This window comes from Diceros bicornis, chromosome 24 (genome assembly GCF_020826845.1).
Source record: "Diceros bicornis minor isolate mBicDic1 chromosome 24, mDicBic1.mat.cur, whole genome shotgun sequence".
In the NCBI taxonomy this organism is placed as follows: domain Eukaryota; kingdom Metazoa; phylum Chordata; class Mammalia; order Perissodactyla; family Rhinocerotidae; genus Diceros; species Diceros bicornis.
Genome location: NC_080763.1, coordinates 22517754 through 22531529, shown reverse-complemented (window position 1 = coordinate 22531529; position 13776 = coordinate 22517754). Strand labels below are relative to the sequence as shown.

At 44.0% G+C, this 13776-nt stretch overlaps 2 protein-coding genes across 3 annotated transcripts; one reads left to right on the top strand and one right to left on the bottom strand.

Annotated features, from left to right (window-relative positions):
- Positions 1 to 91: 91 nt before the first annotated feature.
- ISCA2 (iron-sulfur cluster assembly 2) lies at positions 92 to 4432 on the bottom strand. 2 transcript variants are annotated; one of them, XM_058567364.1, is made up of 4 exons: positions 4343 to 4432; positions 4037 to 4142; positions 3800 to 3915; positions 92 to 3358 (listed from the first exon to the last, which is right to left on the bottom strand). In XM_058567364.1, the coding sequence occupies exons 1-4, from the start codon at positions 4411 to 4413 to the stop codon at positions 3184 to 3186; spliced, it is 468 nt and encodes a 155-aa protein (XP_058423347.1). In that variant the 5' UTR covers positions 4414 to 4432; the 3' UTR covers positions 92 to 3183. The 2 variants fall into 2 exon arrangements, with proteins under 2 accessions (XP_058423347.1, XP_058423348.1); XM_058567365.1 differs by having other exon boundaries at positions 4037 to 4139; positions 4343 to 4428.
- A 405-nt stretch (positions 4433 to 4837) lies between these two features.
- Positions 4838 to 13251, top strand: NPC2 (NPC intracellular cholesterol transporter 2). The gene is made up of 4 exons (XM_058567355.1): positions 4838 to 4953; positions 8414 to 8521; positions 10117 to 10289; positions 12440 to 13251. The coding sequence occupies exons 1-4, from the start codon at positions 4872 to 4874 to the stop codon at positions 12524 to 12526; spliced, it is 450 nt and encodes a 149-aa protein (XP_058423338.1). The 5' UTR covers positions 4838 to 4871; the 3' UTR covers positions 12527 to 13251.
- The last annotated feature ends 525 nt before the right edge of the window (positions 13252 to 13776 follow it).

The following is a 13776-nucleotide window of genomic DNA, read 5'->3' as shown; positions in this document are numbered from 1 at the left end:
GGACAAGGTGGACGGGTAGAGGATTGGGAGACTTTTCACTGTATCCCCTTTTGTGTCTCTTTGTATTTTGTACTATTACCTATGCAAAAAAATAAAATATTTTTAAATACAGCTGCTGGCCATAGACTGCTTAAATGTTCCCTCTTTATATATTTATCTGACATATTTTACAATGAAAGCCAGATGATATTTCAAAATTTCTAAAGCAAACTTCCTTTAAGCAGCCCTGTGGCACTTCTGTGGAGAAATGGCAAACAAGGATTTTAAAAGAGCAATCATAAACATCAATGTTAGATACCTAGAAAAGTAGAGGAGCTTCCTGCCTTTGAGACAAACATGCAAAACCATAGTAATGTTGCATCGGACAGTGTTAGGCCCTGCTCACTGCATGACATCAGCTCATGGCCAGAGTTCAAGGGAGGGCTACACCATGATGACCAGTGCTGCTCACTTCTCTATATAGGATGCTCCTGCCAAATGTCAACCCTGTACTTGGGTGCTCTCTAACAAAAGACGAAAAGAATAGAGCTCAACTCTCAGAAGAAAGTTAGAGAAAGAAGAGTGTTTTTGGACACCAACTAGTAGTCCTTCCTAATCTCTTACCTCTGAAACTATTTTCTCCTAATCCCTCGTCATCAGGCAACATGCCGACACAAAGAAACTCAGGATGGGTGGAACACAGTTTATGTGTCACTAGTCACTCTCAAGCACTTAACTGAAGAGTGTGATTCCACAAGAAGATAACATACAACATACAGCAGATTCAGGGCTCCCTGGCCTCTGGTTCTTGCACTATCAGGTTTTGCTAAAGCAGAGGTGGGGCATGCTGCCCCAGGCACTCACCAGCTTGCAGATGCAGTTAAATAAAACCAATTCTGCAACAAATAGCGCCTTGATAACCTCCCCTAGGAAGTAACAGAGGCAAAAAAAAATCTTCCAATTGATACTGGAAGAGTATAAGTTCTCCTAAATGAATCTGCACAGTGAGCAAAATTTGTGAAAATATCTGCTGACTTTTACGGCCTGCCAGGAAGAGGGCATCTGGTCAGAAAGGGCCTGTAAAAGATCCTAAAGCTGTTTTACTATGCTTAACGTTTATTCCAAGCAAACTGCCCACTGTCCTGTTGATGCTATCATTTCCCCAGTCCCTGTGTTCTTAAAATTTACATCACCTCCCTTCAACAGAGACTTCTTGTTACCATTTCAGGTTTCCCCATGAAGCTTTCTCAGTGCGATGAAGTAAGGTGATTTCTCCTAATTCCATCCTTTCTAAACACAAAATTCCAATTCTTCTATTAACAGTAGGTACTTACATATAGGCATTCGAAGGGACCCTATTTCTGCTTAACTGACTACTGCAATTTAATGGTTTATTGAGCAACTAAAGCTCTTATGCTTGTGCTCAGTATGAGTTTTAAAATCCCAAATCAATGTAGAATCCACAAAAATATTCTGGAAGAATAGGTTCTAACACCTAAAACGTAGCAAAATCTCTTTTTAAGGAGGATGGAAGGACTTAGGCTGAGTTGAAAATCTTATTAGGCCCAGGTATTGGCAGCAACTTTCAACGTCTTAGTAAAGTTACACACAGACCCTTCCATGGTATGTTGCTTTCTGCCTCGTTCCATGGAAATCTGCTAAATCTGCTCAGGTTCCTGAGTGTCCCCCTTTTTCCTCTTTGTACATACTACACACAGGATGGGTTTGTTTACTCTAAGTCCTAGGTTTTCCCATACTGAAAATGTTAAGTATCTAAGTTTGTCTCAGATATTTTCTGTCTCTAAACTCTGTATTTCCATTTTTTTAAATTAAATTCTTTCACTGAACAAGCTTAATTCCAATCCAGTCTAGAAATGTTCCAATCCAGTCCAGAAATGCAAGTTTCTGCTGTAACAAACTTTTAGGCTCTTGAGGAAAAGATGGGCTTAGCCAATAATTCTTCCAGAATCAACTTGGTTGTGGTTTCCCCAATATTAATAAATCATTTGTTGTGGTGGAGGTGTTTTTGTCTTTTTTCAGTTGTCTGTCCATGCAGTTCTGGCTCCCTCAGCACTGTCATAAACATATCGTGACTATTTCTAGCTCTGTAGCCTATTTCAGTGCCATACCCAAGCAAGTACTTTAAAATTCATTGGAATTTGTGGCTTAAAAAGCTTTTTTTTCAGTAACCCTAAAGTAGGGTTGCCAGGTTAAACAAATAATAATACAAGAAGCCCAGTCAAATCTGAATTTCAGATAAATAATTTTTAGTATAAGTATGTCTCATGCAATATTTCAGATACACTTATACTAAAAGTTATTTGTTATTTATCCGAAATTCAAATTTAACTGAGCATCCTGCATTTTATCTGATAATCCAACCTAAAAGAAAATCTCTAAGTACCTATTATCTATACCAACAAAGGGACCACTTCCTGCAATGCATGAGACCAGAGACATTTTACACTGTAAGGTAAGTGAAGCAACATATCATAAAAAGATTCAATCACCAAATGATCACTGAATCTTGAAATGTCTATGTGAGTATGGAGGCTATTTTTCACATCATTCAGTTATCAGTAGGGGTTAGATCCAAGTTTTCTGGGTGATGCGCTATTGGTTTTGTGAATCTAGCAGACTCACAAGTATGAGAGGAAAATGTATTTGCCCTAACAAATGGGAAGTGCAGAATGGGCTGCATAGAAAATAAGGATAAGTCAACTAGCGTATTTAGGAAGGGTAAGATGAAAAAGAGAACATTTCATTTGCCTTTCTCATCCTCTCTGGCCTAGTAACCAGTGTTTAAGCTACCCAATCTGTGACCCTGATCCAAAACACAATGACTTTCTTTAAAATGAAGGTTTTATACATAGTTTTACACATATGTACAAGCAGCTCTGAAGGCCAGAGAAGTAATTCCAAATTTTGGGACCTTGGAGGCTCTACAGGTTATACTGGGTTACAACCAGTTATTAAATCTTAGGGAACAGCATCTAGAGGCTTGGACTTAGAATTGTACAGGAGAAATTAAAAGTAAAAGCTTCATATTCTGAAAATAATAGTGGCAAAATATAACACTCCTGGATTGAAGGAAATACAATTGAGAGAGGAACATGATCGGAAGGAAACCTCTCGAATTCTACTAATCCCAGGTTCCTCAAATTAGTACAAATGGTAGCAATCTCTGGGTCACCTGTTATTGCATCAAAGTTTGACAGAGAAGGATGACCCACAGGAGCAGCCTTGCTGCGCTTGAGGATTGTTCAGCACTTGAAATGAGCTTCGGATCAGTTCTTGGCTGAAGTCCACCTGGGCCCCTTTCACGAAGGCCAAGCTATCAGAGTCAACCACCACTCTTGCCCCACCCTGTTCAAATACCCTGAAAAGACAGGAGGAAGGCATTAATGAATACCATAAACACCAAACACATGACATCCTCTGAGCCCAGAGATGCACATCCTCTGTTTTCTGAAATATAGAGGAAGCATCTCTTATCACCTCTAATAGGTGCTGATTTTCTTTGACGCAAAAACAGTCAATGGAATGAATACTGGGAAATGTTTAGAGATTTAGGCCTGGAATCTACTCCAGCCTGACTCTCCACCAACTACCCTGTGGACCTAGGCAGGCCAATTTTCCTCCTATAACTTAGTTATTTTGAATCAAGACAACAAATCTTTACTGTACCCCCCCTGTGTGAGAAGGGTGGTGGAAAGCATCCTTAGCAAACCTTTCAAATTTGGAATAAAAGTGCACCTTAAACTGGAGACACTTTTATCCCTCCTGCACAGCCTCTGACGACCCACCCCTTCCTCCTTGCCTGTCGTCGGGGTTGATAACTGTATCCAGGGAAAATTTGTACTGGAATCCGGAGCATCCACCTCCCTCCACCTCCAGCCTGAGGAATTCTGACCCTTCGGTGATTTCCAGAAGCCTCTGAAATGCAGGAAGGGGGATCAAGAATGTCGGGAAAGGGGAGGAAGAAGGGTGGGCCAAGAGGAGGTCCCCTACTCCTGGCCCTCCCCCAGGCACCGCCGCCCCGCGTCCGACATCCTACCTGGACGCAGCTGTCGGTGAGGTGGATCTGGCCTTCATCAGTCTCGGGGCTGGAGGACGACGCTTCCCGAAGCGCCTTAGGTCTGTAGGAGGCCGCGAGGAGCCTGCTGAGCAAGGGACGAGGATGAGCCCGGGAGCAGAGGGGCACCTAGCGACCTCCACCTGCACAGCCTCACGCCAAACCTGACGACCTCCACCTGGACAGCCTCACACCAAAACCTCACCTCCCCAACGGGCCTTAGTTTCCCCTTAGGCCTGGAGGCGCAGAACCTAATACCCTTGCCAGGTGCCTTTCTAGGCTTGGTACCTGCCCCTTGGCCACGGGGTGACTGCTCTCAGCGCCGCGGCCGTTAGGGACAACCCCCAAGTGGCCGCCATCTTCCTCCACAAGCTCCGCCCCTCGCACCGCCCCAAGCCCCTCTCCGCCTGGGCCTCGGGAGGCGGGGCGCACGGAGACCCCGCCTCCAATCACACCTATTGGGTGGTGCGGGAGAAAAAGGGATTTGATTGGCTAGAAATGCTCCCATTGCGGCAGCGGGGACGCACCAACGAAGCCGGGGCGGAGCGCTGAAGAGAGGGGCGGGGCGGGGCGGAGATGGATCCTAGCCCGGGGGGCAGCCGAGCGGAAAAGATGGGCGGGGATAGTGGGCGTCTGGGCCGGACCGAGCCGAGCCCGGCTCCCAGGAGCCGGGGGCGGGGCGCGGGCAGGCCTCGGCGTTGTTTGCTCGTGCCGGGTCGCCTGACTGGGCTCCTCCCCCGGCCCGCCCCGGCAGGTTTATCTTGTGACCGCGGCGGTCTCGGTTTCCTTCTTCGCGCTTGGAGCCTCGTTAGCTGCGATGCATTTCTTGGCCGCCGCGTTCCTGCTCCTGGCGCTCAGCGCCTCCACCCTGGCTGAGCCGGTGTTTTTCAAGGACTGCGGTGAGCCCCGGGCCAGTCCGAGGTTCCCGCGCCCTCTACGGCAGCCCCCGCCGGAACCCCGTGCTGAGACACCCGGGCTGGGTTGGGGCGGGGGGGCCCGCGGGTCGCCAGGCTCAGCCTCGGACCCCTGGTGGAGGGGGCTGGAGTGGGCTGCGGTGGGGGACTCGATGAGCTGACTGACCCCTCACAACTTTGTCTCTTTCCTTGGAATGCGTGTTTGGGGGTCCCTGGACATTCCTGGAAGTGGGCCTTTTGCTGAAGCTTGCTCAAGTTTGTAGGGCAGACAACCGGGGGTCTATATGCAGCGTGAGGAGTGAGGGGTGGGACGCAGAACTTCGTTTTTATTTATGCCTTCTGTCTTGGATGACTCCTCACTCCCCACTCCGTTTGCTTTTCCTTTTAATTTCCCTTTTGCTGACAAGTCAAAAATCAGTTCTCCTTTTCATGATTTGTTCCGTTAGCGCTTTCTTTGGGCTATGGAATTTTGTGATTCTTAATCAGTTTTTCCTGTCTATAAAACTCGTGTTTCTGGTCACAGCTTGTGACACATAACCCCCTGTTGCCACTGTGATTGGAATCTTTGTTGGGAAGCACAAGGGGTAGAGGGGAAGGTAGAAATTGTGAGTTCGTTCAGTCAAGTCCATAGAATTAATTGTTCGAGCAGAACTTTTCTGAAGTGGAGAGGTGTAATGATAAATGAAAGAGGCATGAAACTGAGTTTTATAAAGTCCGTAAGCTGAAAGGAAACATGGAGCTCGTGTAGTCAATCATTGAATTCCAGAGATGTTAGGCATCTTACCCAAAGTCACCCAACGAAATGGGAACCAGAATAAATTTGCTCCTTTATATTCAGTGCCCAGGTAATAGTAACTGCTCAATAAATATTTGTTGAAAAACTAAATGAAGGAGTAAATACTCTTTCCACTATGTCATCAAAATTCATGTTGAGGCAGAAGCAAAGTTGGGGGCTAGGGGACAGGATTGGTTAAGGAATAAAGATTCCTGGCCTATTAATACTTAACAAATGCTCTTCCACTGAACTAGGAGACTGGCTCCTGAAAGATGCTATTATCACCTCAAATTACTGCCTTTCTCTCCATCAAACTTAGTGGCCACATTTGGATGAAGACACTATTAACTTTATCAACTCGTTCAACCCTCGCAACCTCTTTTACAGATGAGGAAACAAGCACATGGAGTAATTTGCCCAAGTTCTCCCAGCTAGTAAGCGGTAGGAAACCAGTGGGTGTTGGTGAGCCACTTTGCGTTTCAAGGGTAACATTAACATTTAAAAAACAAAAACAAAACACTAAGAAAACTAAATCTGGACATTGTTCTACTCATTTGAAAAAAAAAAAGCAGGTGTACACCTTATGACAAGAACTTCTTAAGGGAAGGAGGGTTTCAGTTACAGATTTTCAGTTTACTTTTGAATTGGGAAATACAGTGTAAAAACTTTAGGGCCCACATGAAAAGGCGTTTGAGTTCCACTCTCTGCCTCCTTTCTCCTGGAGTGGGCATTTCCTCAAGTGAGAAATAGGGCAAGCAAACTAGTTTTGTAATTTTTGTGGGTTAGAACTGAGGAGTTTGTTCCATTGAATTGGAAGTCCGAGAACCTCTTGTCAGCAAAAAAGAGGATGAAGGAGCTACAAGTACTACCCTTTACTCAGTTCCTGCTAGATCAAGTGACCCAGCCTTGCATGAAGCAAGCAGGGGTCAGCCCAGTGGCACAAGCGGTTAAGTGCGCACTCCACTTCAGCAGCCCAGGGTTCGCAGGTTCAGATCCTGGGCGTGCACCGACGCACCGCTTGTCAGGCCATGCTGTGGCAGCGTCCCATATAAAGTGGAGGAAGATGGGCACGGATGTTAGCCCAGGGCCAGTCTTCCTCAGCAAAAAAAGAGGAGGATTGGCATCAGATGTTAGCTCAGGGCTGATCTCACAAAAAAAAAAGCAAGTAGAAGCTGGATGTTGAAAGCTTTAGCATAAGCATTGATTTTCAATAGCTTGTTGTTTAAAGTTCCGGATATTTTTTTTCCTGTCCATAGAGGATAGGACAGAGTGGAAGAGAGTGCTTAGAGAAGAGAATTCTTGCATGTATAGTTTAAGAACTTTGCCATGATGGAGAAGCAAGCTGGGGATAAGGAACTACAGACCTAGCTGGAGCAGTGTTTGTCAATATGATGAAACTGTTCCACCCAAGAGCAGGCACAGGCTGAGAAAGCAAAGTGCATCTGCATGAGCTTCTTGGTTCATAGCCTGCAGTACTGAGCTACCTGATAACTACAAAGCAGATAATACGCTCTCAGCCTGCAGTTTGCTGTCTTCGTGTGTTCTACTGTTGAGACAGAAAGAGCCCATTCTATTGGCTGGATCCATAATTTCTACATACAAAGTATATTTGAAGTGAGAGGCCGACCTTTTGTGTCAAAAGGGAACTTGCTAACCCACCCAGGAGCAGCTATTTTAGATTAAATTCATGGGCTGAATCTTGAGGCAATGATAATAATAGTAAACACGGAGCATTACTCTTTCCCAACACTTATCTAAAAGCTCCATGTATGTTAGCTCACCCACCCTATGAAGTAGATGCTATCATTATCCCCAAAAAGGTTAAGTATCTTGCCTTGGGGTTATACAGTAAGTAATGGAGCTGGTGAGATTTCAAGCCCAGGTATCAGATCGCAGTCTACCTCGTAACAATATTGGCTGACTGGCAGAGCTTAGCTTACTCTCTTACAGGCAGTGTTAACAGGTAGTTCGTTTGCAGTCTCTCCCATTCAGCTGTCTGGTTTTAGGGGCCTGGATGAGGTAACAGGATTTTTAAAGATTTGTACTTAACCTTTTCTGGTCAAGCTTTTTTTTTTTTTTTTTGTGAACAAACAGCACTTTTGTCCTTGTTTAGACTGAAATTTTTTTAAAAAGACACACACACGTCCTGCCTCAAAGACACTTATTTTGAAGAACACAGGTTTCCAAAGTGGCCTATACATCTGTATATTGCAGATGTGTGCTTAAAATTGCTCTCATCGGTAGGGGTATGCAAAGCCTGGAGACCACTGATTTGGAGAGAGACCAGGGCAAGATTGAAAGATGGTGGGGGAGGGCAGTTTGGGAGCAGCCAGTCTCAAGATTCCAAACGGCATCAGTAACACAGCGACTTGAGCCATATATGTGCTGCTTTAAAATCCTGTGTTAGGATGGCAGGAGGGATGGAGATGCTTTTCCCTGGCATAGCCCTCCCACGATATAGAACAGGGGAGCTGGCTATGTATGTATACTTAATAATTTCCTCAATTTCCCTTCACCCGTCAAATATGAACAGTGTCCTGGAGACCACGGATGGTCAGAGGAGAATGAGCTCGCCCTCAGTGGGAGAGCAGAGCAGCTTCCCATTAGGTAGGAGACAGCCTAGGTGGTTTATTTTCCCTCCTATTCCAATTCATTTTCCTTCTTTTGTAGGTTCTGGGGTCGGAGTTACAAAGGAAGTAAATGTGAACCCATGCCCCACCCAACCCTGCCAACTGCACAAAGGACAGTCTTACAGTGTCAATGTCACCTTCACCAGTAGTGAGTAACAGTGGCTCTTACCTTCAAATTCATCTTAAAGCACAACATCAGTCTCAAGTATTGGAATGAGCCTGGGAATGTGGGGGAGGGGAATTGCAGTCAGGAATTCTGTGACTCCCTTCCAACTTGTGCAAAGCTAGGATTCACTACGCCCTTAGACACACTTCTCATGCTGGGCTCTCATATGCCTGTTTCCCGGAGTCCATAGCTGCCAGACTCCCTTTGAGTAAACAGAGACACTTCCATGTGTTCACAGGTCAGAGAAGACAAGTTGGCTTCTCTGTCCTATTTTGGTCCATATTGCATAGCAGGCTTTTATGGGAATGTCAGCTCTGTTTCACTATAGACTACAGAGTGTTAGTACAAACCCCAATTCTGTAGACTTTGGAACTCCTCTAAAATGTTATTCAAGCAATATACCTTCCAGCTATTAAGTCTGTGTTTTGCCTGAAAATACTGGAGCAATTAGTACTAGCTTCTGTAAAGTTTACAGAACTCACTGGGGACCCAAGAAACAATCAAGAAATCTGAGCTTTTGCAGAAATATTATTGGAACTTGTTGCTTTCTGTTACCACAGTCATCACCTTCAGATTCCCAGGAATCTAGACAAATGCAAAATCTTTATTTCCAGAGAGGGCGTCTATCTTGACTCTTTCTCTTATGTTCTATCCTCTGGAACTAGACTAGACAGTCTAATAAGAAATCTCCAAGTTTCTGTCATCTTTTGTTCTTAAGCCCAAAGACAGCTCTAAGTACTAGAGTTGTTTTTCCCCTGGATGATACCCTGGCCCCTCTGTTGTTCCAAACCAAAAAAGTACCTTCCAAAAAAATTGATCCCCAACCCAGATAGAAAGAAAGAAATAGAGCCAATACTGTGGGTCTCCAGAATAACCTAACAGCTCATAACTCTGGTTGCCCTAATTTTGTTGTATTTATTCCTCTTGCCCATCTTGTGATATGGAGGGTAAAGGTTAGCAAAAAATGTACCTCTTTCTAATCTTACCCAGTCTCTGAAGGGGTACCTCTTTCACTACTGTTACAGCCCATGGCCTTTCTACGGAGAGTCCTTATTCCCTCTTTCCACATTGCCGTCCATTAGATTCTTAATTTCTAATGGAATCCTTTGGGCTGGGTATTTGAGAATTCGGAGACCAGTCTCCTAAAACTCTTTAAGATACACAATACACTTTGACAGACGCTGATGTAAATAGCAAACAGAAAGTTTACTACCAAAGATGAGTTATCTTGTTGGATAAGGTTATTTATCCAGGTGGCTCTGATTCTCTTGAGAAACTATGAAAGGCAGTGAAGAGTGAGGTGGGGTTAAGAGCAAAGAAAACAACCCCTGCTGATTGCTTTTTTTGTGCATAATTCAGTAATGTTTTCAGTTTTGGAGTGAGTGCTTTCTCTGTAGCATTCACAGAGGTGCTAAGCATAACTACAAAGAGAAATAGACCCTAGAAATTAAGAGGTAGAGACTTGATGATTTGCTATCATAGCAATGCTGTTGCTTGAGAATATATCTGGATTTTGTATTTAGAGTTTGGAAATAGGCTGTTTCCTTCACTCTCTGATTCTCTGTGTTTTCTCGTAGGTACTGAGTCTCAAGGTAGCAAAGCCGTGGTGCATGGCATCGTGATGGGTGTCCCCGTTCCCTTTCCCATCCCTGAGTCTGATGGTTGTAAGAGTGGAGTCAACTGCCCCATCCAAAAAGACAAGACCTATAACTACCTGAATAAACTGCCAGTGAAGAGTGAATACCCTTCTGTAAGTGACGACGAGGACACTGGAGGCCTTGGGACTAGATTAGAAATCTGAGGAGAGGGGGCAGGAGGAAAAGATTGGAGTAGGAGTCCTCCAGCTCTGTGATGAAGAGGCAGAAGCCTGAAGGATAGGAGATAAGTTTGAGTGTAGAAATCATGAGGTAGGACGGGTATTTTTCATTGTGTCTCTTTGTTCTTTGTAGCCTAATGGTTAGCCTGGGCCTAATGACGCCATTTTTATATACAGTATTTCGCTGGGTTCTCGTGAATCTCTGTGTAGAGGTGATATTATACCTATTTTACAGATGAAGAAATTTGAGCCTCCAATGTTATGCAATATGGAACAGAGTCCACTCTACTAAGAAATACTACAGCCTAGATTTAGAGCCGGGTCTTGTGACTCCAAAACTTGTGCAATGGTAACAGATTTTTGCCAGGTAGCAAATAGTTCAAGATTTCAAGTTGTTGTAGCTTTGTCGTCAGAAAATCCTGGTTTCTCCAATAATCTCTTAACAAGAAAGCAGTAGTTTCTTAGCTGCATAGCAGGGAAGTAGCTTTTTCCACTCTTCTTTCTCCCCTCCACACCTCTCCTCCTTCACCTCTGACTCGCCCTGCTTACCTACTTGTTTTTCTACCAAACATTTGTGAGATAGAGCCTGCTGGAATGGGCCGCTGTTAAAGATATGAATCTGTGTGTGTGTGTATAAGGAAGATCAGCCCTGAGCTAACATCCATGCCAATCCTCTTTTTTTTTTTTTTTTTTTTTTGCTGAGGAAGACTGGCCCTGGGCTAACATCCGTGCCCATCTTCCCCCACTTTATATGGGACGCCACTACAGCATGGCCTGACAAGCGGTGTGTCGGTGCGCACCCGGGATCCAAACTCTGGGCAGCCAGCAGCGGAGCGCGCACACTTAACTGCTATGCCACGAGGCCGGCCCCTAAAGATATGAATCTTGATAAGAATGGAGGAAGTAAAGGGATTCCTTTTTTCCATGAAGAAAAAGAGCTGCATTTTTTGAAGGGAAATCAAGTAGAACCCAGGAGCAATCTGGCCATTTATTTTCTAGAAACAGCAAATAATTAAAGAACATTCTAAAGAGTCTCTAATATAGAGAGTCTGTGCTTAAGGAATGTCAGAGACCCTAAAGTCTCTGGGGACAAATTTGTAGGTTAATCTGCAGAATACCATATAATTCTGGGCATTTCTGAGCCCCTGTTACTTATACAGAGTGTCTAGTTAGGGCCTGATACATAGTAGGCACTTAATATATAGTAGTTATTGTTAACTGAATTACATTTCATTTGAGAAACAGCTTAAAGTGTGTGTAATTTAAGCACTAAGTGAAACAGTGGTTAATGTGTACTCTTCTTGAAAAACTTAGAAAACAAGTTTCAAAAAGCTGGGTATTACTGTCATTCAAATGTTGCGTTGTGAAGAAACATTCCAGTGCAAAAGAGAGATAGCAACTAATAATAAGTAAGCTGATGTCCACATAAGAAAGGACTGGCAAAGTGTCTGTGATTTATTAAGAATTAGAAGGGACAGCTCACAGCATGAGTGTAACAAGTCAAGACGGAGATCTCTAATGAGGTATATTATCAAAAAACAGTTTAAGGAAGTTAACTGAAACTATATTACTACAAATTATTCATATAACCCTAAACTTCTGTGGACATCCTTTGTGCGTTGACATTTCCATTTCCAGCAAACAAGTTTCCTTATACTTACTCTCTGCCCTTCATGGTTACAAAAAGTTGGCAAAAAGCTAGATCAGATTACCAAATACATTAGAAATTGTTTAAATGTAAAATTATTTCGTGTCAGGCTTCATCTGTGTACCATTGATCTATGAGGGAGAAGAATGTTTTAGAAATTATATTACATGTTATAGAAGTTAACTAGGTTAGTATGTGGTGTTGCTAATACTAATGTGGTGTTGCACCAAATCATAGGTGTAACTTGGTTTGCTCTTCTAAGTTCTAGGCTGTGCCCACATCTCAAGCAGCCTTCATGATGGCATGATTTAAAAAGAAAAGTATGAGGAATTATATAGTTTGCTAGAATTTACATCTAGAATTCATAGTTAAACCAATTCTGAATTGAGGTAAGGTCCTAGTTTCATTTTTCCCAATTCTTTTTCTCTTTCTCCAGATAAAACTGGTGGTGCAGTGGGAACTTCAGGATGACAAAGGCCAACGTCTCTTCTGCTGGAAAATCCCAGTACAGATTGCAGATTAGAGTCATTTGATGCCAATATGTCCCTCTGGGTGTGAGAGCACAGGTGGAGGGAGGTGAGGAGAAATCAGGTCTAAACTAAATCAGTGCCATAAGATGAAAGGAATTTCCAGACTGCTATTTTATGCCTCTCAACCTCTAAAAGCATCTAAGACCCTGTTACCTGAGAGCTCAGAACTGTTGTCCCTGTGATATCCTTTGCAAAAGGGTTGAAGGAAAAGAGAGAGTGAAACTGTAGGGATTGATTTGATTGTCTTCAGTGTTTTTTGCTGTTGGAATAAGAAGGGTCCAACCAGACAGGACCCGAATGAGGCTGCTTAGGGGTAGTGGATAACTTGCCCTAGGGTTATTGGCCCTTGCAGCGGAGGACAGGTTCCAAACCACATTGTCTAGCTGGGATATTACATCTGCAAGTGCCTCATTGAGTTCAGTGCATCTGGCCAACGAGCCTGCTGCCTCTTGACAGCACCTCCAGCTCCGCTGCTTCAACCATAGTGACTTGCCCTTTGGAGGTATCCAGCATTTAATGGAGGGGGCGTGTTCTACAACAGAAATTCAACTCTAGCTGGTTCTCTGTGGTTATCTCATGTCTCCTTTTCTGTCTTAGGTGGTTTTCATTAAACAGCACTTGATTAGCAGATGTTTGATTTTTTTTTAACATTAACTTTTGATCTCTTTATGCACCTAGAAGTGTCTCTTTGAATAAATAAAAACTTGGCAGTCTTGGAGCCAGCTGGGTGACGTAGCAGTTAAGTTCGCTTATTCTGCTTTGGCAACCCAGAGTTTGCTGGTTCCGATCCTGGGCACGGACCTACTCACCGCTCATCAAGCCATGCTGAGGCGGCATCCCACATAGAAGAACTAGAAAGACCTACAACTAGGATATACAACTATGTACTGAGGCTTTAGGGAGAAAAAAGAAAAAGAGGAAGATTGGCAACAGATGTTAGCTCAGGGCTAATCTTCTTCTTCAAAAAAAAACTTTGGGGTCGGCCCCGTGACGTAGTGGTTAAGTACGCGTGCTCCGCTGCTGGCAGCCTGGGTTCGGATCCCGGGATCCTGGGCGCGCACCGAGGCACCTCTTGTCAGCCCGTGCTATGGCAGCATCCCATATAAAGTGGAGGAAGATGAGCACAGATGTTAGCCCAGGGCCAGTCTTCCTCAGCAAAAAGAGGAAGATTGGCATGGTTGTTAGCTCAGGGCTGATCTTCCTCACAAAAAAAAACAAAAAACAAAAAAACTTGGCAGTCTTG